Raw genomic sequence first — 26,019 nt, forward strand, 5'->3', positions numbered from 1 at the left:
AAACTTAACACCAGGATTTTTAAAAAGGGAAAAGCGACTAAGAAAGTTGGCTTTGACTGCTACAGAAAAGGTTGTTTTGTTAAAAAAAAAAAACAACTTCATAGCGGGTGTCTATGAGATTGTTTGCACTCAGGTTACTATAGGCAATTTGATTTGGAAATCATTCATGCATTCAAAGTCGTAAGTCATAAATCCATTCCACACCTGTAAAGTAAACTTGTCACAAAAGTAAGACAGAACACTTGATTCAGAAAGGAATCTTTCCAGTAGTGGCATGAAATCTAGAAGATTATTAATATGTTTTTCTGCTACATCCCATTAATATGTAGCAAAAATTATCAGCTTAAGTAATTCTGATGTTTGAACATCAACAAGTTTAAGACATCTGGCATACAGCTCAGCAGTTTATAAGAACAGACCAGATCGTTGGATAAATTTAAGATTTATGTTTAGACAAAAGAGGAAACCAAGTTGAAGAAAACACAGTGGCATTCAGAGCTGCATATTTTCACTTTTAATCCTAAAAATTTCAAGTGGCACTAATTTCTTCATAAATTAAGAGTGTCAAAGAAAACTGAATGAAGAACAGAAGAGAATAGCTGTGAGTAAACAAATTTCTAATACAACAGGAATGTTTCCAATTACAATCATCACAGAAAGAAATTCCAGTGTATCTGGAATGTTAGTATATGAAGAATATCTTAAAGGATTTGGCAGTTTCATTAAGGATCTATTAATTTGATACCTAGCATTTTAAGAGTATCTTGTATCAGGAAAAGAATTGTACCGTCTTATGTCCAGCCATGGGCTTAGCCAGGCTCAAATACTTTTTTTAAAAAATTACTCCTTTCCATTGCATGTTCTGAACTGGTGCACAATATGCTCTGAAGAGGTTAATCCCTTCCTTGTCTTCCACCACAGTCAGGTATCAGTTAACCATAATGTGTATGAGAGCTAGCATTTAATTTACTACACTGGACAAACACTTAGTCAAGATGTTTAGTCACTTCCCTTATTGAATGCATTTGACACAAAAATAAAATACTAGCACAGCTCTATGTAGCTCTTAAACACATACACATCTCTGCTGTTCCTGCATGGCTGCCTGCCTTACACGAAGGACTGCGATGCATTACTTTCCAAAATCATCAGACTACTTAACGTTAATCTGAAGCACAACAATAGTAACAGCAGAGCACTCCATAAAGGCACTGTTACGTGCTGTGGGTGGCATCAAGTCAAACTGCACCAGCAGCACAAGAAAGACTATATGTCTGGGGTTTAATGACATCTTCAGTCTAGTCTCTCATTGACTTAACATAGCAAGTGCTCATGGGCATAGATGGAAAAGCTATTTCAGAAAGCGACAGTGGGGCTTGACTGCCATGCAAGTGATAGTTATGACCTGTCTCAAAAACCTCTAATCCTTCACCATCAGAAAGTTTTCATACTTGTCCAACACACTAAAATAAGCAGCAACAATTCTCAGACTCGAGACTCTAATCATTCCCCAGCCTTTGTCAAGTTACAGGGATCTAAACCACAAGATGGTATTTGCAAAACAAGAACAAAAGAGTTAGGATGAAGAGACTGATCTACTCACTGAGCAAGATGATGATACAAAGCAGAATTGCAATGATGGCACCAGTGCCCAGCCCTGCACCAACAATCCGGTCAACATCAGTGCAGTCTCCATTTATATCACATTGGCAAACTTTCACTTTCAGCACAGAAGTGCTAGATGCATGTGGATTCCCAGAATCTGTAATTACTATGGGCACATCGTAGATGCCAGCTTCCAGGAATCTGATCCTTAAAGAGAGCTGGGCGTGATCACCTGTGTGTAAAATTAAGGCATTTGTTAACAAGTAATACTCAGATGGGTTTAAAACAGTATTGACAGAAATGGCTCCTGTTTCAGGCCTGCATTGAATTATTGTACAATCCACTACATGACACTCCAGATAACTGAATTCTTTCTTACTTATATCTTTTCCTTCTTAGAATTCTTTTATCTTTGGAAAACTAACAGTAAGGTGTTTTCCTATTCATAGTAACCAAATTAATGTACATTGTAAAATAATACCAGTTTAAAAAAAAAAAGTAAATAAATTAATGAAAATTAAGTAAAAATTATTAAAAATATTAAAATCATATTAAAATAAAGTAATAGAAATAATAATAAAGCAAAGCACAGAAAAACACGTCTTTAAAAATATGTCTTTAAATGTCTTTAATGTCTTTAAAAAGATTAAGATTTCTAGACAGTTAATTACCACTAATTCGAACAATAGTCCAATTCCTCTTAATACTAGCAGGTGTGTCAGGCAGCTCAAAGGCAAACGGGCCTGCATTTGGATCTATATCAGGGTCTACAGCAGTGATGTTAATAGCATTGGGCTGTAGTGTTTCACAAGTTGTGGCTTCTTTTGGATTCACTTGGGGGGCATTATCATTGATGTCCAGCAGGTGTATCTGAAGTGTGCCAGTTCCACTCATTGGAGGGATTCCTTAAAGAAAAGAAAATGGTACTGAGCCAGTTTCCAATTGGAAAGTTATCTAAATTAATCTATACCAACACTTTTAAATTACCACGTACATGTTGCATTCACCTCAGTTTTTTAATTCTGTCTTTACCAAGCTGATCTTGCAGTTACTACCTGTGCTAGCACACAAATTCTGTCTGCACTCAAAAAAACTTCCCTACTTGGCAAAAATCAGCAAATAATTGCAGATCTACAGATCAGGGATTCAACTACTTTACTGACTAGACAGCTAGTTCCCTTCCACAGAGTGCCCATCAAATGATTCAGAGAAAAGAGAGCAAAATTGGGCTAGTTTATCCTCTAGAGAAAATATTTTCTAACTTTGAAGACTTACAATCACCCTTTACCACAAGTGCGATTTTTCAATTCTTTCTAATACTTTTAGAACACTGCTTCTAGACATTCTTGATATCTATATCAAATGTGTGATGCTTCTGTAAACCTTGCTGAAGTCACTTTTATGTGAACATATGGTACTGAATTTCTAAGTATAATTAGCAGTGATTCTCATTTCACAAGCCCTCATCATCTTCCAGTTCCAGTTAATTTTGTTCGTCAGAACAGAGACAAAAGGATAGAAATAGTCCATGTAGCTTTTTTATGACTTATCAGTTCACAAAACTTTACCACTTGTGTTTCCTCCAAGGTGAACAGCCCCAGTGTTTCAGTTTTGCTCTCAAATCTAAGAAAAATCCTAACTGTACCCACTTTCTCGTAGTAGCTACGGACAGTGCAGAGCTCCAGCCGAACTCAAAGAACTGGTTTCTGATCAGAGATTGTTAATTGTCAGTAACAAAGTGGCAATGAGAAGACAATTTGCCACCTGCAGTGCATTAGACAAAATGTGAAAAAATACAATATGCCTCCCCCAAAACATTACTCCTCATGAAGTCCACTCAGAGCTGTGCACTCACTCAGCCTACTGCACTCTTGTGCAGTTTTTTTCAGTTTTCTGTAACCTTGACAAGTGTAACTCAGCCAGTCCCTTTCATCAAAGTCACAGAATTATTTTTCAGTTCTTTTGCTGGGTAGCTGTGTAATATACAAGGTTTAATACCAATACAAACTTCAGACTGGATGAATTCTAATAATTCTAATAATTTCTTGGGTTTTGTCCTGGTGAAACAAAGCGCATTCAACCACAAAGAAAAAAGCTTTTTGACAACATGTACAATGTTGATACATACCATTATCAGAAGCAAGAAATGTTGCATTATACATATTGTTTTGAACATATATTGATTCTCTGTCCAAAACAGCTGTAGTAGTTATTTGTCCATTAACAGGGTCAATTTTCAGCCAGTTTGCAGGATCTGAAAGTTTTGAGTACCTGTGTGATCACAAGATGTGTTATTTATCTGCCAACTTAAGTATCACCAAAGACATTATTAATATTTTACTTTATATTTTGTACACATCATTGGAATGTTGAGACAGTATTTCACAAATTTACTTTTATTAAGCCTTGTCACTGAAATTCTTGAAAACACATTAAGACCAGTCCTGTATAGACATTCTTTGTGTGCCCTGCCATTAAGTTACCATGTAATTGGAATAAATATCACAATTACTGTAAACCACATAGCAAACATATTCAGACTCCATTAAAATATTTTATTAAGGATTTCTACTGCTTGTGCTATACCTATAAAGCCATTTCTACTACATTTCATCGAGTGCTGAGAGCAAGACAGAGGTAACAGTGGAGAAAGAGTGAAGAGTGTTAGAATAGCAATAGGTCACATTATTCTAGCACTTCCAGTACCACTTAAAAGTTATTTTTTTAGAGGCCCTGGTTTTACTGCATATTTATCTTAATTAGAAAAAACAGTGTCTTTTCATCTTTTCATTTTCATTTGCCCTTTGCATTAATTCGAGTGCAAGCTATCTTAAGTCATTAAAAATGCATATATCCTTAGGTTCTCATGGTATAATGTGTATGGGTGATGTCCAGAAATGAGCTATCAGTATCAGAAACAGCTAGCCAAAATTAGGAGAAAATACAATTTTTAAGAACCTTGATTTTAAAATGAAAGACAGAAAGTAAGTTCTGGAGTGTCTTTCACATGAGCTTATGCAGCTGCTGGGTAAATTAGGAACTTGAGTCCTAGCTCACAGCTACATGCTGTGCCTTAGCTTTGCAGTCAATCACCATATTTTAAATGATAAACCATGCTTTCTTCACTTTACTCATTTAGCATAGACAAATTATGATCAGTACAAGTGTTCACGGGTGGACAACAGCACCACTTTGCATTGCTGAAGAATAAATAAGAAAAAGGACTTGGTAAACAATCTGATGTTGTTTTACTGCCATGACAAATTACTGGTTAATACCACAGAATCACAGAATGGTTTGGCTTGGAAAGGACCTTAAAGATAATCTAGTTCCAACCTTCCAATCTCTCTGTAATGGCAGGAACACCTCCCACTAGACCAGGTTGCTCAATGCCTCCTGAACACATGCAAGGAAGGCACAGCCACAACCTCCCTTGGCAACTTGTTCTTGTCTCCTTACCCTCACCTATTACTTCATAATATTTAATCTAAATTTGCCCTCATTAAATTAAATTTAAACTGCAAATTATCTTAGTTGACACAAGAATGTGTCTGCTCTGAATTAATTTGTTGGAATGCCAAATATATTTTAACACAGGTGCAGAAATTCATTCTACTTTGATGAAGTGGGATTTTGCATTAGAAGGTGACCCAGCTTACAAATCTATGCTGGTCACAGCACCAAAAAAAACAGAAAAAAAAACCCTTCAGAGAGTGCTGCACAAAAGCTACAGGATGTATTGGTACAGCTGTGTGCTGGGGCAAACGCACACATTTCATATGCAGTCTTTTTTTCCCACCCACTCTCTAACCTGGATATTGCACTTGAACTGTTAAATAAATACAAAATGTTTATATAGACCTTAGAGAGGTTTGCTGCATGTAACGATCAGGGTCCTGAGCAGTGAAAGTTGTCAACATGCTACCAGCAAGCAGCCCTTCTTCCTGACGTACAAGCTTAGGGTTTGGAACAAAATATGGGCTCTCATTCACATCAATAACTGTAATGGACACGGTTGCTGTTGACTGAGGAGGATGCTGAATACCCTTAGCCAAAGGCACTTGATTTTCCGCAGCTACAGTAAGTACAAACATCCTGTTGGTCTCGAAGTCAATGGGCTGGGAAAAGCAAAGAGCATAAAGTGTTAACTTTTACTCATAATAGTGATGGTAACACATAACATTTTTGCTGTAAAGCTCATTTTCAAATTTGTACTTGTAAATTACTTGTACTGCTTTTCTCAAAAATGACCACAGAGCCTAAAGAGAACTCAATCAACATAACAGTTTAACACGAAACGAGGTTGGGGTTTTGCCTAAAATCAGAAGCAGTTGTGAAGTCAGAACAGCTAGAAACCGTGACATCCTTGGATTCTACTTACTCTGGAAGTGCCATTAGAGATAATTGCTGAAACAAGTAGTTTCACAAGAAAATGCTGAAAATCCCAGTTTTGTGCCAGGCACTCATATGAACAGATGGTTCCTCCTGAGGAGTTCTCCACAGGAGAGAAAGCTGCCTCTCTCTTTTACAACAAAGATTTCCTTCAAACATGATCATGACCATACCTAGCCCTTAGATCAGAGATTCCCACGCCCTTAATGCTTCACAAGAAAAGTCTCTGTAATCCCAGCTAATCCCACTTCTGGTATACCTACCACTCCCACCTTCACAGTCCATACAACTTTCATTTTGGGGACTTCCTCACTGAACTGTTTAAGGATGAGTAAAAACAGTTTGAGGCTAAAGTTCTGTTGCACTGCACACAGGTGAGGCACTCCCCAAGGCCTGATTTGCCTAAGTACTACACACTGTATTGCTCACACTGATTCTAGACTTGAAGGAATCCTGTACCTTACAGGCCCAGCTGGCATGTGACAGTATGAAGTCAGTGACAAGAGACAACCTAATCTTCATTACAAGCTGACAGATCAAGTCATTGCACTGCCAATAAAAACTGTGGGCAGGGTTCCAACTGTTCCTAAGTCTGTGTGCTTATAGGTTTGCTGCTGGATAGACTGCAGAAAGAACTGCCATTTACCACCTTAGGCTGACTTTCCTATGCTGTTTAAGAGCTTCTGATTTCAGATGGTATAGATAGCCCTCTTCTGAACAGGCCTATCATTTCCTAACATTTGTAGAAAAAAGCTTCTTTTGCAGTTAGGCTCCCACAACCAGGTCAGATGTAGCAGAATGCTTAGATACTCTGGCAGGAGAGGGGATAGAACTTGATAAAAATAAATTTGTAAGTAAGCAAAGCTGTACCAAAAAGGTTAGAGATCTGGAATCTTAGGCTCACTTCCTTTAATAAAGCTTTAGTTTAATCTGTGCATTTTTTAAATTCAATTTTCCAGACGTTTCTAGTTTGATATGTGCCTAATTACAAAGCACAGACACTCAAATAATTCTTTTTCTAAGACTGCAATATAACAATTGGTACCTCTGGGGAAGTGCAGTTATAAAACAGAGACAGTTCTTAGAAAAAAAAAAAACAATAAACAATAAAACCCCAAACAAACTAGTGTGAACTACTGCTACAGCTGCATCGCATTTTTATCTTTTTCTCACCTAGACACTGAGGAAAAAAAAAACAAAAAGGAAAAAGAAAAAGAAAAGAAAGAAAAGAAAAAAAAAAAAAAGTTTTAATCTCCAAATGGGAACATTGGCATCTCACACTTGACTTGGTAAGTGGCTCAGCCAAAACATGAACAGGCCAGCACAAGAGATGAGACACTTATCAGAAGGCCATGAGGCCTGGCAGGTTTAATTATAGAACCACATTGTTATTATCACTTGAAATACGTCACCTCTCACCATATAGCTGTGTTGGCTGAAGAATGAAGATAGACAGGCTATTCCATAAAAGGAGTTTAAATGAGGTTTTAAAATAGCCAGTCTTTAAGAGCTCTTGTAGAAGTAGCCTCCTACCTATCACTTTTTCATCTGTGACTGCCTATATCTGCTCCTTCATGGCAACATGTTGAAATAAAACCTGTGTCTAGACAACAAGCATGACGAGCAGTGGAGGCAGCCAAGAAGTAGGAAGCTGTTCTTTACACTAGCAAGAAATACTAAGCAAATGATTTTTCACAGACTAATTCTTAAATATAATACCCCTTTATTTGAGACAAATAAAGCTTCAAAATCTGTTATTTTCAACAACCTAGACTGATTTTTGAAGCTGATCAGTTGGGATACTACTGATAGCTTAAGCAAGGGAACGCTCCGAGGCGGATGGCTGGCTTCTGCAAGGCAGAGAGTGCCCATCTCTTTTATTTTCCAGACTCATGCTGGCCTCAGGAGTTCCTATTTCTTCTCCCTCATTGTTCTCCCACTTATTCCATCTCTGCTTCATTCTCTGAAACAGAAGCATCTCTTACCTTCACAACAGTCACCAACCCATCATTGCTATTGGGATCAGTCAGGATGGTAAATCGACCTGTGGGGTCTCCTCCGGTCATTCTGTACATCGCGTTCCAGGCAGGCGTGTGGGGCTGATCTTTGTCTGTTACCGTCAGATTTGCTACGATCACATCTACCCTGTTTTCTGGTACTTCCCCGTAGAACTGCAAAAAAACCCAAGATAACATTTCACCTTGGCTGCAGAAGCTCGCAGGAGCCATGGCATACTGAACATTCATCAACTTTAAGGAGCGCATCTCTCTTCACCAGAGCCCTGACAATTTCTTTAATGAAGTTTACCTGAGGCCACCCAGAAACTGATGGTTTGATTCCCTTGTCAGCTTTTGCCTTTTGGCCTAAGCAGAATACTGTATCCAAGGGATATATATTCTGTACACACTTCAATCCTGCCTGTCAGTGCACTATTTAATAAGTAATAAATATTTACTGCCTGTGAATGTAATGAGAAAAGTGGGAAAGGGTTATAAATATGCACAGTTACTCCCACCCTGTACGTACAGTCATGGCAGTGAACTCCGGAGGATTGTCATTGACATCTGTCACAGTGATGACGGCAGCTGCTGTGTTTGAAAGACCATATGTTGGGTTTCCTTCCATGTCCGTAGCTTGAATTATTAATGTATATTGTTGTACTTTCTAAAACACAAAATGACATCAACATAAGTTTTAGACAAAACTCACATTACCGCAGGACAGCAGATGTTTCCAAAATTGCACTTTGCTAAGCAGTGGAGCCTATCACACTGTTTATTCTAGTTAGCATCAACCCAAAATGACAGGAGTAAAGTTTGTGTGGCAGGAATACAGCACAGGACTGCATCTAGCTGTACCGAACCGCTTCATTTTCCTCAAACATCACTGAGACGAGGACAGAATGCCTGCTCAATAGCAAACCTACTAGATACAGTTAATGCTATTATCACACTTTTAGCAACGTTTTTTAAAGCTGAAGGAAAAAAACCCCAGGAGTGCGGTTCATACTAACACAGGGCAAGTCCTCAAAAGCATTTGAGAGAAGTGCACCAAGGGCGGTTTGCCTGCCAAGCGGCCGCAGCCGCCAAGGTTTTGTTTCAGCCGAGCCCAAGTGGTAAAACCGCTGCTGCAACTTGTTGCGATCGCTATGGAAACCGGAGGTGTCACGGCTAACTAGCAGGGACGAGTTAAGGGCACCGGGAGCGAAAGGGGAGGGAACAAACCACACGGGATAATGCCATAAATGTTCAAACTCCCCGGCCAAAGATGGCTGCTGCCGCCACCATCTCCCCCTCACACCTCCTCCTCCCCTTCCCCCGGCCTGGGCGGGAGCGGGACCAGAGCTGCCTCAGGCACAAGGAACTGCAGACAGAAGCCGGAGAACCTCAAACGGGTGAGAAGTTTAAAACAAACTCGACGTGGTTAGGGGTTTTTTTTGTTGTTGTTTATTTTTTAGCAACACAAACAATTGTGTGTGTGTGTGTGTGGAGTTGCTGAGAAGTCGATAATTTTAACTCATCACAGGTTTCTGCCGTGAAATGCAAATACTGTGTGCGTGCTCTTTCATTTACCCGTTTCCTAGCTCTCTTTGTTGTCATTCACTTCTTTCCCCAAAAGAAAATGCACAAGCGTATGAAGTTGCTGTCACTCCGAAATACCACTTTCACGAATGGTTTACTAACACTGGCAAAAAAACTGCTGGCAAAATAAAAATGTTTAAAGAAAAGCGTATTATTTTTCCACTTGGTACTTTATTTTCTCCCACAACTTAAAGACTGGGATAATAGATGACAGATGGCTTCTAATGGAAACTTTAGAAAAAGGGACTGTGGATATCGGTATGAAAAATAAGCCAGGGCAATTCCATTGATAATGTCTAACTCTTTCAGACTTTGGCCAGACACTGTGGCAGACACGAGAGATTTAATGGTTACACACAGCAAACACGAGTTATTGAATTAAAAAAGTTATTTTAAAACAAGCTTTATGAATCTTTATCACCTACTGAATATAATTTACGCTCTTCTCATCTTTCACAAAGCAACCCTTGCAACATGTCAAATGTGTATAACTGCACATGCATCCTTCTTAAAATCAGGACTAATATTATTGATACAGAAGTGTAATATATGTTTAATAATGTATAAATACATATAGAAGTCCTGTCTGGGAAAATGTACTTGCACAGTGACCTTCAAAAGGCTTAAATAAACATCCTAAAGGTTACCTTTGTGGCACTAACAAGAGAAGTAGTCACAATGGAATCAAAGAAATACTTTTATAACTTTCATCCAGGAAAAAACTATACTTCAGTTATTGTGAAGAAATAAAATCTATAGCAGTATTGAAGCAAATCTTGCAGCCAGATGATTCTACGTTATTGAAACAGCAGGTGCTTCTGATTCATCTGGGTCTTAACACATTGATCCCAAGAAGTAAATTTCATTAAAGAAACTCCATGATTATTACATGGAGACTCGACTTCCATACAGTCTTCTTATTTAATGCCAACAGAAGCAGGGCACTAGAAACTGCCCCCAAAAGTGCCCAAAAGACAGCACATATGTGGGTTTGGTTGCTTTTCCCCATTCCCATCACTCACATGTAGATCAACTGTTGGGAATGAAATTTCAGAAAACAACAAGGAAAACACACAACTTTCCAAGCCTGGGGAAGCTGGAGGAGGCATCTCTCCTCTTTTTACTGCGGGTTGAGGAGCAGCCAGGAATAAGCCACGGAGCATGTGTCAGCAGCCTGCACAGAGACTTCACAGCAACAAATCTGAAAACATACTGGCAGTTTCAAGAAAAAAAACACAGACCTCATCAGGTCACATCTTTCCACTTCAACAGAGGCCAAATAAAAGAGCACTTCACTGAATTAGCCTCACGTGAGGGAGGAATGTGAGGAAGTTTAAGTACTTCTTCAGCACCTCCAGCAGTAAGGCAGATGTTTTAATGCTGAAGTGAGTTCCACAGCTACAGCAGAATAAATGAGAACAGCTGGATTCCAAGAAAAAGCATCTTTTTTGATAGCAAGTGAAAGATATCTTCTGCCTTCAGCTGAGTCCCCTACCTAAGCAAATCTCCTTCTGTGCATGTTAGCACAGAGCATGAATTGTGCACATTAACCTAAAATACTTGGAGATGATGAATGCTATCAGAGGAAACACACCTTACTTTTTTTTTTTTTTTTAACATGAACAAGACTTATGCTGCCATAAGTAATGGGTCACATAATTTAATAACTTATAATTTTGTCTAGTGTTTTATTAGCCTCATTAGTGCTTCACAAAGGGAGTCATAACATAGAAAAAAAGGCAGAAGTGGGCAGAACAGCTGAGGTTCCTGGACAACAAGGCATTTCCTAGCCCACTTGCAGAAGACCAGCTTGATTCAAATCTGTCCGTTTTAATTTAATTGACTTCCACAAAATTACTGCGGAAATGAAGGAAGCAGGGCAATGGCTTGGGAAGGAAACCATTTTATCTCATATTAGTCTAATTTAATATCTGAATGATTTAACATTAATCATTAATATTCAACATGTGTAAGAAATGTTTATAAATACTCATTTGGGCATGAGTACAGTGATCCATCAAGAGAACTGATGGCAAATGACAAAGCTTTTTGAACTGTTAATGCAAGGGTTTTAAGCTCCACAGACAGCTGGTTTCTTTCAAGATAAATCTCTCCAGTACACCTAGTCACTAAGTAACAGAACTCCAGAGTTATCACTGTGTCCTTCTGAATGTTCACTTGTCAAAGATGACCACGGGGGTTTAAAAGCAATGGTAAATCTGATTATCATTCTTTATATTTAATAGGGCAATAGTGCAAAGTTCAGGGTTTTGCTTCCCTCAAATCCATCCTCTTCAACGCCAACTTAAATATAATGAATGTTAATAAAACTTTAAAAATTAATTGCAGTATCTAACAGTCTGTTTAGCTTTTCAAATCTTCTGATTGCCTCTTTCAAGCTGAAATACATCAGAATATTAATAGCCCACCCAGAGCATCAGAAACTATTTTTGTTCTCCATTTTAAATAAGTATAAGCAAACAGCTAAAAGCTGAATAGCAAATCCAGTTTAAAAAACCCTTCAGATTTAACAAGCTGAATTGAGGTTAGTAAAACAGAAGATGAAACAAGATGTGCTGAACTAAGATTTGTTTGGGTTTTATGGTTTGTTTATAAAACAATGCTTATCTCTTCTGAAATTTTCAAGTGGTTCAAAAGCACAGTTAGTCCACGTGGAAGGTCCAGAGCTGGGAGGGAAATAATTTTATTCCTACCTCACAGATGGCTGACCCAGAGCAGAGGATCTGGCACCTTCCTTCTCCAGTGGTAGGTGCAGTTAAAAACTGTCTGGGCAGAACAGAACTTGCCCAGCATTACAAAGGAATTATTGATAGACAGAGATTTTAATTTTATTTTTTTTTAAAGTTTTGGAACACCTGTCCAGGTTTTGAGATAAATCTCCATCTACAATGTTGCCAGAATGACTAGTATATTTCTTTAAAAGGTACTTTTCAAATCTTAAAATCAGTAATATTTTGCCAGATTTATTTTTATAAGCAAAATTCAGATCAGGGCATTATTGCAAATTTAGCAAAACAGCATACAGAATATTTCAAATATTTACAATCTCTCTGTGAAGAGCAAGCAAGAGAACAGAAACTCTCCTGGTACTTCCAAATTAAATAAGCCATAGCTAATTCCATTTTCCATCTACTCTTTGCTTATGGAGGTCTCCAAGAGTAAAGGGCTGGAGCTGAGGAAAACTCTACTCTCTACATTCAAGCCAAGCACCAGAGGTCCTTACCTGGATTCCACTGCTTCAGTTTGTACCTTTTCTTTAAAGCAAACAAGCTTTTGAGACAAGATCCTTTCCATGACCACATGGAACCCAGAGCATCTATTCACACAGAACATTTAGGTCCAGTTTTTATCCCCACACTAACATCCTCTTTTCCAGAGAGAAAGTTCAGACCAGGGAGGGCAAGAAGTATTTTAAGAAGGGTAAGAAGTTACAAGCAAAAACTGTGCTTCTTCAAAACACTAAGTAGAACACAATCAATGGGATTACGACCTGCCGTACCTCTCTATCAAGCCCAGCTGCGACGGTGATAATGTCACCGGTCTCGTTGTTGATTGTAAACATGTTTGGAGAAGGGCTGCTTGGAGTCTGTGACAAGATTCTGTATCTCAGCATCCCGTTCTGTGTATTGGGATCATCAGCATCAATGGCAGTAACAGTCATCACATAGGTTCCTAGCAGCAGGATGAATAATTGATGTTATATAAACAGTTTACTCAGATTACACAGGATCACTTACAAGTGATGGTCAAAGCAAGTATTTCTTTTGGTCAAGTCTCCAACATTCCTTCTCTTACTTAAAACAAACTGGTTAAACTCAAGACTCACCAACAAAGTAATTAAAATACATAAGAGGAGATAAAAATACTTTGTGTTTATAAAATATCAGATTTGCTTATAACTGAAGAAGCTCCATAAACAATGAAATCCTACAATCCTGCCATAAATAACATTTCTGTAACAACAGAGCTCCTCACGTTTGGATAAAAATGTTATTAATTGGGCCAAAGGAAATATAATTAATTTTCAGAATTGGAGCACATCCTGACAGTGATTGAAAATCAATGTAAATAATACTCTTTCAAAGGTCTTTGAGACACATGTTCTTTCCATCTCAAAAGCTAAGTCAACACTGCAAAGTGAGAAATGACATTTCTTACGCTAACCTTTCTAAAAAATTCATTTTGCATTACTGACAAATTAAGCAAGTGGCTCCAGCCATAGTGCAAACTTTAGTCTGAGCAGATTAGAATTTTAATGAGATGTGAACAACATTTATGGTTTTCTCAAGAACTCAAATGAAACTGTTTGATTTCAAATCCCAGTATTTCCAAAGCCTCTGAGATTCAGAACCAGAACTGAATGTGCTGGTATTTTGGAAGTCTCTTTTACCCTGAGCTGTCAACTAAATGAATGTCAATGGCCAACGTGAACATAACTGTAAGAACTGTGAAACTATAAATAGTATTTTTTTAAAAAGGAACCTAAAAGTCATATTCTTAAAGACTTCTCTGGTTTAGTTTATGTACTTAATACTTTGTTCTTTGAAAATTAACTTTAGGATGCTAAAAAGTGAATTAAAAGTAAGGTGAGATAGGATGACAGTATCTGGGACTGTGCTCAGACTAATGACATGTTCCAAATTGTTACAAGGTCTGAAAGCATCCCCTTCATCATCTTCAAAATGTTACCACAATCCTTTCCCCTCCACATGCTTTGAAAACCTGTGTATTACCTGGCTTTGATCCTTCAGGCACTGTCCCATTCCAAACCTGGTGTAAGAATTCAGGTCTGTTGTCATTCATATCAATGACATTAATAACAATGTCAATAGGATTTTCCACTTGGTTTCCATTTACATCCACTGCATGTGCTCTCAGCTGCAAAAGACATTATAAGTATTAGAATTTGCACTAATAGATACAATAATGGTAGATACAATAATAGATACAGAACTTTCAGACCAGACATTTTTAGCTCAGCGTATTTTGTTACACCTGCCACTGCTCCCTCCTATCAACCATTTGAGTCTGCAGATTGATAATGGAACTTCTATTTGGACTTTTTAACTACTCTAAGTTGCAGACTTACTACTTTGATTTGCTGAATATTATTTTGAATCATAACATCTCAATTAATACTGATATGTACTGTCATATATAGACCAGTTTTTAATAATGACCATTAGAAAACTGACTAGAAATATGCAGATTTATATTAAATAGATGACAACTTCTTAACTGCACAAAAGGAATGAACGAACACTGGCATCACTTTCAAAAATTCTTTTCTGATATTATGGATATCTAATAGGCGTGAATGCATAGGAGGAACATATACAATAGATTGCTGTTACCTGGTGCACCAAAGTAAGGTTTGTGATAAATCACTGTCAGTAAGCACACTGAAATTCCAAGCTAAAATTAATATAAAGTTTATGGACTGAGTTTCAAAGACTCTGAGACACTTAAATATGATGCCTCTGATTGTCAAAAAGAACTGAGTAACCTTTGACAGCTAGGTTTACCTAAATCATTTAAAATTGGACAGTCAAAAAAAAATCAGGAACACAGTGCTTTCTGAAAATGTAAACGTATGTATTCAGGCCAGAATCTGGCAATTGCTAGGCAAGAAAGCAACATTCTCCTGTAGCAGTTTTGCTGAAGCCCATTTTATATCTCTACACACATACTTATCTTCTGGCTACAAACCCACTAGAAAGGAGCAAAGAGGGCATTATTACCTCATCACTCTGGAAATGACTCATATAAATGTAAATTCCTAAGTCAGTAAATCTTGAATTGCCAATGCTAAATTCTCAGTAAAAATCTTACAACTGCTGGAGCTGTTGTGCTCCTGTGAGAGCAGTTCCCCTCACCTCCCCCCAGATGCCTCCTGCTGTGTCCTCTGTTCAGGAGCAGCACGCAGGAGGCAAGGAGCATTTTAATCCCCAGCATACTGGAAACTCTCACTAGGAGCTGAGCACATTCTGTAATGATTTCACCGTGGTGTCTCTAAGGCAGAGACAACGTGAGGTCAGAGCCTGGTCTCCCCCCTTCTTTAGAACCTTTCTTTTCTACCACTACTGGACTCCATGGACTACTTTGTCAATTTCTTTAGGGCAAAGAATATCATTTTCCTAAGATGACAGCTCTAATTTACAATTCCATTAAAATGCTTAGATTTGCCTCTGAAAATGAAAATTGGTAGCTTATTCTTCCCATCCATTTCTCAAATCACAGCTGCTGCGATTCTAATAGCAGTCACGTCCTAATTTAAGTTGATGAATCAAAGGAAAACTTTTAAAAAATATACAATACGGTGGAGACTATGAACCAGTGGTCTCTATTTGAAATATAAGCTACAGTATCCACATTTCAGTCTTAAAAATGACTTCATCTAAACACATTTAATCACTGTTTACATATGTTAATACATTTAAGCTGCTTAAACATAGTAAGAGTTAGCCTTAGTAAGTACAATAAATATGAATCTGCTACAAACTCTTCAAATCGTATCTCATAGAATACTAAATGCCGGCTGCTCAAGTCATGTTTGAAGCAGATGTTAATCTTCAATTTGATAATCTGATTTATGGTAAATTAAACTCTTACATGAAAAGAAGCAATCTGTTCCCGGTCTAAAGGCTTTGTCACAGACAGCTGTCCTGAGATGGGGTTGATAATGAAGATGCCTGTTGGAGGTTGGTCAGCTCCTGGACCAGTCACACTGTACCGCAGCGAGAGGCTTTTATCACGATCAGATCTAATCTACGTGTCAAAAAAAAGGTAATGATTACATTAGTCGCAGACAACCGGTGGATGGGACTGTGCTGCTGAGACAAGCAGTGACTCTCTTATAGCTTGAAGATGAGAAAAAAATTGTTAAAGTCATTACCCTGGAAATAGTATAAAATCAGTGAAAAGCTTGCTGTTTTCAATTGCACTCTTTGACAGAAAGCTAGTCAATGGATTTTCAGGAAACTAAAAATATCCCTGATTATTTCTCATAATAGGATAAATTGTATTAAACCAAAGTAAGTTAAGTCTTCTTAAGCAGAACTGTTTAGATCCTAAAGAAAAACATACACTGTAATAAAATTTCCTAAGAAATTACATAGTTTGTTTTGTCATATTGTCTGTTGTCCTCATCCCATGGCATACCAGACTAAAGATTCTGTTCCAACTACTGAAAACAGCCCTTTAAAAACCTTGCCTTTTTTCTTTAAAGACTGAACTTTGGTCTCGTCTTCAAAGCAAAACACTGATGGGGCAGCGTATCTGTGAGGAGCAGGTGAATCACCAGCATACACATCAACAAAGCAGAGCAAAACAAATCCAAGCAACTTGGGCTGATGTTCTACCAAGTTCCAAAATACCCTTGTAGAAGTTCATCACAACCAACCAGGGCTGTGGTTGAAGGCCCTATCCTGTGCTGGGTCCCTGGCAATGGCCATGTCTGTGCTGCAGGATCCTATGGAGCAGCTACAAGAACTGCTCAACCAGAAGAGATCCTCCTTAACCACTTAAAGAGGTCAACACTGCACTTACCACCCGCACCAAGGTCATCTTTCAGTATTACAGGAACATAGGGGCAACTTAAATAAAACCTAGTAAATGCAGCACAGCGCATCATGTACAGCAACATACACCAGCCCAAAAAACTGTGATAAACATTTGGAGTGTGAACAAGACAACCTTCACACAAAATCTCTTCCAAAAGCCCTCTGAGAGACACTGAAACCACATTTCTACTAATTTCCTTACCCTAACTAATTCCTGAGGAAAAGGTCCTCTGGAGTTTTCTGGTAGGTTGATTGGAGGAATAACCCAGTCTCTCTTCTGCCTCTTCAGAGGGCTGCTGTGCTTGTACTGTTGCCATGGAAATATGATGTCTTCAGTTTTCTTTTGGTCCTTTCCCAGGTACAAGATTAAGCACATGTTAGAAGAATTACTAGTAGACTCTGTAAAATAACTCAGATACAATTTTACAACTGACTTAAAGGCTGCCTGTCCTCTGTTCACAGAACTGTTTTTTTATTTGCATTCACAGTGCAGGATGGAAATAATCAATATTGCTTGTAACTGCGCCTCAAAATTTTAAGAACTCTGTTTTCTTTTTTCCTTAAGTTGGAGGAGAAGTGGAATTATAAACCATTTAAAACATGGCACTACTGTGTAAACTATTCTGCACTTTGAGAAGTAGTTAATATTTTGCAGAATTTAATAGTAAGCCTTTATGTATTTCTCATTACCCAGGACTTCAGTTCAGGTAATGTGCTACTGTACATTAAATTTAGATCTGAGTGTGCTAAAATATAATTTGAGTTCCAAGAGAAGTTTAATACATAGTGGTAAGGAATGTCTCAAATATTTATGACCCTATTAAATCCCATAGAATTAATGCTGTAATTATTTTAAACCTATGTCAGCCATGATGGATGCAGTAGATGACCCACTTTACACACTGGGCATTAATCTCTGCTGGGTGTCAACATTCCCTTCCTGTTCCCTTCTATATCTGCACTCATTTCAGCCTTTTTGATGCCAGCACACATCTGGCCACCCTAGGTTTCTTAAGGATGGAGACAGGGCAACAAAAACTTCTTCCAAAATTTTTTAAGGGAAAAACTTACTTAAAAAAAAATTGTAATCAAATATGTCACAAAGTAAAAACACATGCCCAACTGCAGACGATATTCCACTACTCTACATTCTGCTGATGGCAAGGATGTCTGAACTGGATGTTTGAGAAGAACAGGGCATGCCCTGGCATACCTATCCATCTGCTCTTTTACTAGACTTTACAGGTAGAATGATACTTCCTTTGTAATAAACATGCCTTAGATTTAAAAGAATCATCAAGCAAGCAAATGAAAACCTAAAGATTACACAGCTTTGGTCTCCAGTGTGTTATTAGGAAAAATGTCTTGCATAACCACATTGTATTTTGACATTATGCTTAAATCTTTAATGCGTACCTATTACGGGTATGTTAATCTATGAATGAATTTTGTTCTTTGTAAACTAAGAATTTTAGTTTACAAATGAAGAGAAGGGAGGAAACAGCAGGCAGCAAGAATTATAAGAGAATAAGGGAGCTTAGTACTGTTTTCCTAAGGTAAATGCATTGTTATTTGTATTTTGTTAGGATTGATTTTTGTTTTAGTACATGGTTTATCCTGTGGCAGCTTCCAGCAGAGGGAGACTATCTTCCTTACCAAGTAGTGCTGGAATCATGAATAATTTACAATCTCCATTTGATTATGAAGGGACAAGACAAAGCCAATATTACCTGCCAGAAACGCTTTCCTGTTACTGCTGTAAATCTACAGTTCCCATCTAATAAACGTGACTGATGCATTCTAGCACAAATTTGTTTATTTTGTGGTTATATTTAACTGCTTGAATAAATACTGCAATACTTTGAAGCAATTTAAAATAAAGAAATGACCGTGTCCAACTTAAGTTCAGGTATAAATCTCAAATTATACAAACAAAAAGCTCCAACATAAATGAATCCTATATACTTAAACAAGCATACCTTTCCCTGCTGTAGTAAAGCTACAGAATAACAGGCTATAAAACCTCTTTTCCTGAGGCTCCAGCCTTGTGTTCACTAGCTGTCCATTAATAAAATGCCTCATGGAGAGGTACGACAGACAGAATGGAACCCCTATTTTTAGGCTTGTTTGTGGAAATACATTTACACAGGCTATGTTTCGTTGTTTTACCTTTTCTGAAGTCCCTGTGAAGGCTGGTTCAGGGGTTAGCTTCACCCTCATTTGCCATTCTTCTTGTGTTTCCTTGTCTTGAGCAGACACGACAAACTCCGTGGGCTCTGCTGAAAGTTGAAAGCTTCTCTCTGCATAGACCACACCATCTTCACCTACTCTGAAATCTTCTGGCTCACTGCTTCCAAAGTGTATTTTTTTGTTTCCATCACAGCTTCGAAATCTCACTGTAAAGCAGACACACATAATGAAGAATAAAAAATGAAAAAGCAGCCCACTTGAACTCAGTGTGACATAAAATGCATTAAGAACAAATATGCAGAACCAGAAGGACTTAACTTGTTGCTGCTACTATCACATGCAATTATGAGTTAAGACTTCTAGGGGTCAGTCCACATGACAGCACTATCCTTGGATGCACTGCTAGGCAGAGGTAAGTTTTTAACCCCAGATACACTGATCAGCCGAAGGCACCGCCTTCCTCTCTCCACAAGAAAACTAACTGGGGCTCTAAGCAACCTGATTACAGTGATAGGTGTTCCTACCCATGGCAGGAGGGTTGAATGTAGATGATCTTTAAGGTCCCTTCCAACCCAAACCATTCTATGATTTCCCTTCAGGCCCTACACTACATTTCAGTCTTCTTCCACTGGTACAGCTGAAAGGATGTGATCCTCAAGCCTCACCTAAAAGATCCAGCCAAATCAAGTAATCACATACACTCAACAAATTTGTTATGCTGCAACAATAATTGCAAACAAACTCATGCTTCCAGTGCCTTTTCTACCAATGGGGGTAAGACAGAAACCCCAAAAGTCCACTAAGAGATTGTCCCAGCTCAACCTGCCATTCAGCTATGTCATCTTAGGTAGGCCACTTATGAGCTATGTGCCTGATTTTCCTCATCTACAAGACAGGGGCAGCAGTAAATACTTAACACACAGAGAAAAATCTAAGTTAAAGACAGCTTTAAAAAAAAAGAAAAGTTAATTTCATGTACCTCTTGCCTATTCATCTACTTAGGAGTTACCTGTTCTTGCTTAATTCCCTCCCTCCTCCCTTTGTCCCATCTGAAAGATGCACGTTGGAACTTGAAGTCAGTAAAACTGATCATACAGATAACAATGTGAAGTTCACCAAATAGCAATGGTAACAAGTTGGTTGTTGCTTTCCTTACCCAACTGCTTTCACTGACAGTTACCTTCTGGGTTACTGCAAAGAATAGTAGGTAAATAATGGAAATGTGCTTTTATAACCAATGATTGGTTCTTTAATGTTTCTAAATAATTATGAAATATTTTGATTGTACGAGCAATAGAAGTGCGAAACTTCATTACGAAGGTTGTGCTGAAATGCACATAGTGAAGATGAAGATGAAGCTTTCTGCCTCATTTCATTTATTGGACTTTTTATATTGTGCTAAACCATGCACAAACTGTTTAGCTTCAAAACGTAAAGGTCCCTTTCTCAAGAAAAATCACTACTCAATGTCATGCATCATGTGCTTCATTCTGTAATGCCCTCTTACCAGAAATGTACTGAGAAGAATTCTACCTTTTTGTATCCTTCAAAGAGGGAGCTGATGTTCAGATGACATATAAAATTTGTTTCCTTACTGCATCCTTTCAGTTATGTAGGTTACTCCATTTGCCCTCTCCTGACAGAAGAGACTGTACAAAATCCTCCATTGAAGGGGTCAATCACATACAAAAATGAGACAAAGGACAACAGTCCTCAAAATAAATACTAAAACATCAACCTTGTTAATACTGATCTTGCTGTGTTGGCAAGGATAACTGCTCTTTCCAGATAAACTGCAGAATTTGAAGGTCTCCCTCCATGATACGCCATCCTCACCTCAGGGAGAAGAGTGTGCCACATCCCACAGAGCACTAAACCCAGGAAAAACAAATTTGCCTGGGTAAAAGGCTGACACCTCACTATTTGATGAGTCCTAGCACTGGTCCTGTGGTCCTCCTTTTAGATGTTGCTCACCACCTCATTAGTGGTGAGACTGCTTCACTGAAATACTAATCAGTACTCAGCCTCTCACTTAAGTTTTCATATGTATTACTCTCTAGGCAATTCCCACTGCTCCTCAACTCCATCCTATCTACTCCATGAAGTACAACTGAGTTCCTCTCCTATGGATCTACAGACTACAGGTTTGCAAGACTTGGAGAAGGTAAAAGAATGTCTGGTTTGCTGTTTGCATAGAAGGAGAAAATCGACAGGCAGAAGGTCCAGCTCCCATATGCTCCCTACTTAACCCAGTGATCTCAAGTCTTTTCAACACTTAGCCCAGTGGCTGGAGTCAGCTTAATGTGGAACACAACAGACAACTGAGAAAAGAGAAAATTCTAAGTCAAGGATAAAAAACTAGCCCTTAAACCAACTATTATCAGTACCCAGAAACTATTAGCACAACCTCAATTCTGTAATTCTGGTGACTCAGCCTTCAGAGCTGGATATTCTGTATTGTTTAGCAAAAAATCAAAGAGGTGTCTAAGAAGAGTTTATTCGAAAGTCACCACATCCAGTGATTTAAGGACTTAATGACTGGACTAGCAAACAGAGCTGCTAGTACTTGGGTTCACTGGCCCAGACCACCCATACCCCAGGAATGGAGAAAGCTGGGCCTCCTCCAAGCATCATCCCTATTCACAAACAAAACCTTCAGTTAAAAACAATTCACATTAAGAGACTAACGAGAAAGAAAACAGCCTGAAATACACCATAGCTCTGTGCTTTGCTGACCTCTCATCTCAGCTGCAGCACTCTCTAAATCTGCTCTTCAAAAAAGTATCTGGACTAAAAGGACGAAGAATGAACCAGATTCACCTCTGCCTCTTCTCAGACTTACTTCTGAAAAGTAGGGAGCAGGAAAGAACATGAATAATAATCTAAACTTTGATCATTACTGTTTTTCAAAAAGGTAAAATTTAAAATGCATAGTAGCATCACTGTGGTTCAGAAGACTAAGATAACTCATTATTTTATTAAATATTATTTTCCGATTACTGCACATTAACAAAACTAATTCATTTTTTACATATTCAAAATCACAAAGAAGAATAATTTATTTCCCCCATCTTCTTATATATAAGACTCCAGAAACCAAGAAAACTTAAGAAAAATCCCACTCTGCGAGCCATTTCATTGATGTTTCTCCTCCAGGCAACTGCATATTATGAAATTCAATGAAAAACCCTTTCCTTTGACAGTATCCTGGTAAAAATGTGTAAAATTGTCAATGCTTTGTGAGAATGATTCTCCCATTGCAAGGAGCGCACATTACCAAATTATACTCAAGTATAACCACCCATAATTAAATTACCATGACAGAGCACAGGTTGTACAGTAGCTACTCTCACCCCTACTGTGTGGTTATCAGTCTTGTAAATTCAATTTAGATCACTTTGATTCATTTGTTGTGTGCAACTGGTATGAACAAAGAGTGATTTCTGACTGTAGGTTTTTAGGTAAAGATTTTGCAAAAATGAGACAGAAGTTGGGTTTTTTTTCCACAGAGAATAAAGACTGTTTATACACGTCATGTTCTCTCTAACAAGCAAGCACAAGGAAGGGAAGCATGCTTTCTGAAAGTCATTTTCTGCTGACAAATCTATCATATGGATTCTTTTGATTTTAAAAGGCGTGACCACCGTATACTATATAGCATCCAGTAATTTTATATGCAATGGGAACAGTAAACAAGTACCTTATTTTAGTACTTTTAATAGCAGTCTCTACATAAATTATCAGATGCAAGTATCTCACAACCTGTAAAAACAGCTTGCTGATTTTTAAGTATTCCTTTTTTGACTATTTTCTGCATCTTCTGAAAAGTATCTGCTTTTGAGAAGATTATTTTATATTGATTCTAGGATTATTAAATCATAATCTGAAATAAAACTATTTTGGTTCTAAAGATAATACCTTTGGTCCTATCAAAACAATAAGAGGAACACCAGCTTCGATGCATGCGACTAAATGCAATTAGCTCACATGCTGAAAATAAGACACTGCAGAAGGATTTAAAAACAGAGCCTTTAAACAAAAGAAAAACTGTATAAACTGTATTTAATATTAGCATATGGTAATTAAGCTTTAGACTAAGACAAAAGACCAGGTAGTAATTCAGGAGTCTTCTTGCCCTAAAACCAAGACAAGCATAATCTATTAGAACTTCTGTGACTACAACATTCTAAAATGAAAATCTGCAGCTCTGTGGTATTCAAGCAAGCTTGCAAGTTAACACTCTTGCATGAAAGTAATTAAAATGTATGCATACGTGTAGTGTACAAAATGGTTAAGAACTAAACATGCAAATTCATTTAAAGTGCACTAGAGACTTGCACCATCCACAGCATTCACACTCAGGTTTAACAGGATGAATGATTCATAGTATCTATAAAACCCATGTCTAATCTCATGTACCTTACTAGTAATCTTCAATTAACTAGAACCATTTCTCAGACAATAAAACCCCTTTTTCAGATACTCATGTTGGTCTGCACTCTTTGACAACCTGTTTTCCCCTTCTTTTTTCTTAGGCAAATAACACAACTCCTTACAAGGAGTAAGCACAGATTATTAAATGGGCTATATTATTAATATCAACTTTATGTGCAAATATTTGCATACAATATAGACTACTGAAACAGTATTTTCATTACTTCCTTCTCTTCCCAAGACATTTGTATTGAGTTTGCCATCTGGATTTCTGCACTTTGGAAATATCCACATTTCACTTCTAGATAACATTCACAAAGTGAATTTCCTTCTGTAAATATCCTGGAACATCATTACTCCTCCTGAATGCAATACTCAATGACTAAGCATCAACCTCAAGGATAAGATTCCCTTAGAGGACATTATGGAAATTGCAAATCCAAGTGCTAACAACATACACACTTCAGCAATACAGTGAGAAGTGTACATCATAAAATGGAAACCCTAGGTGTATTTAATCCAGTCAGGATCACCCTGCAGCAAATAAATAGAATAAGAAAGCAGCTTACAGACAACTACCTGCTAGACACCCCTTCTGCCTCTGACAGAATTAGAATTATATGGAAACAGCCTCCTTGAACTGCCTATCTCTCTGCATACTTAATATCTGAACACTACCTTCTCCAAGAATGCTCTGCATTTAACAAGTCTTTCTGCTTTTTAGAAAGAGAAACTGGAGAAAACTACACTAAAACACATGAAAAATATTAACTGATTTATAAATTAGTAATTTATTCAGACTGGTTACTTGTGTATCTGTAAGATGATCTGTTAGTTCTACTAACAGCGTGCAGATGCTCCTATTTCAGCTCATGGCTTGCAGGAATGGCATGTGTATTGCCCAGAAGATATCCTCAACTGCAATCCTTTACTTCAACTACAGACTGCCTTCAAGAGAGGCTTTGACATCATGGGGGTCTGTTACAATCACAAGGAACTGAACAAGATTTTAACTTGACTCTTCCATCACAGACAGCACATCCGAAGTGGGTCTGCTTTTAGAACTTCTTGAGACCAGCTAAAAAACATTACTTAATCTTTTTATAAATGGGTGGGTGGTCTACCAGAGCCACAAAAATGTCTTGTTCTCACCTGCAAGATGAGAAAATTAGCTAGAGAAATTGCTGATGCAAAGTAAATATGGAATATAATCAGGCTCTTTTAGACAACAGCATTTTCCTACCTATATAACTCAATTTGTCATTATATTCTACTTCAATACACCAGTGTTGTTTCTAATAGCTTCTTCTAGTCTTTTCTACTTTCATATTCATGCAGTGTAGCTTACCCCATACTCCAAACCAACCAGAAAAATCTCAGCGCACTATGCATTTTGAGCCTTTCTTGAGTAACCAACCTACGACACTTTGAAAGAAAGCCTGGCTGTGAAAAGGCAGCTCCTTACCACTTTCTGAAAGGCAAGCCTGCTAATTCAGTAATTGCTTTTGAAAACCTCTGCCTTTGTGCCGGGCATTTCGTTCTACCACTCCAGCCCACGCTGAGTAGAAGCCCACCCGTGTCAGTGGGTCACAAAAAATCAACTGGAGTTCTGCCACTTAGTGAGGACTAAATATGGCCATTTGCTTCTAATTCCTGATTTTATCTGACTTCACAAACTTTATAACCTAGGCCCAAGTGAAAGCCAGGCTGTGAGGCTCACATGAAGGGAGAAAGTGTGACAGCAAAGTTTTGACTGAGATACATTCAAGCTTGAGATACAGTCAAGCTATTTACCAGCTTTCAGTGTTTCATGATCTGATTCATAGCAGCTTAGCTTTCCACATTTCCATGCTGTGCTGCTTCCTTTATCATTTGTCTATTCAGTTAGGAAAATAATAATTAAAAGGAAAAGTGATTTGCAAGAGTTATGGTTTAATTCATACTGTACTCTTATTTCATTAACTGCAAGCAGTTCCAGGATGATCTGCAGCAGGCATTAGGTAAAACCTAGTACTAATATATAACTTTACTCTATGGAATTAAGATGCTAAGTGAGTACTCTAGTGCAGAAAAGCTATAAAGTTGTATGATGTGCTGGTAAAAATAATTTGTGCTGGTTACTGCAACTGATGTTCATTAAATGTAATTCTCTCTCCTGCCCCACTACACAGGCAGCTAGTTTTAGATAGATGAATATGCAGATTTCCTAAAATAACAAAGCAATCTGGCAGTAT

At 37.9% G+C, this 26,019-nt stretch overlaps 1 protein-coding gene across 1 annotated transcript in view; it reads right to left on the reverse strand.

The window, feature by feature from the left end:
• CDH2 (cadherin 2) overlaps positions 1–20,664 on the reverse strand; it is a 40,166-nt gene extending 19,502 nt beyond the window's left edge. Inside the window, exons 1-12 of the mRNA XM_030444682.1 lie at positions 20,640–20,664; positions 19,331–19,557; positions 17,364–17,510; positions 16,212–16,367; positions 14,333–14,477; positions 13,099–13,271; positions 8,524–8,661; positions 7,983–8,168; positions 5,467–5,723; positions 3,734–3,876; positions 2,277–2,510; positions 1,604–1,837 (exon numbers count right to left, since the gene is read on the reverse strand). Coding sequence (XP_030300542.1) covers positions 1,604–1,837; positions 2,277–2,510; positions 3,734–3,876; positions 5,467–5,723; positions 7,983–8,168; positions 8,524–8,661; positions 13,099–13,271; positions 14,333–14,477; positions 16,212–16,367; positions 17,364–17,510; positions 19,331–19,557; positions 20,640–20,664 — 2,065 coding nt within the window. The remainder of the gene's footprint in view (positions 1–1,603; positions 1,838–2,276; positions 2,511–3,733; positions 3,877–5,466; positions 5,724–7,982; positions 8,169–8,523; positions 8,662–13,098; positions 13,272–14,332; positions 14,478–16,211; positions 16,368–17,363; positions 17,511–19,330; positions 19,558–20,639) is intronic.
• Between the last annotated feature and the right edge of the window lie 5,355 nt (positions 20,665–26,019).

This window comes from Calypte anna, chromosome 2, assembly GCF_003957555.1.
Source record: "Calypte anna isolate BGI_N300 chromosome 2, bCalAnn1_v1.p, whole genome shotgun sequence".
NCBI lineage: Eukaryota > Metazoa > Chordata > Aves > Apodiformes > Trochilidae > Calypte > Calypte anna.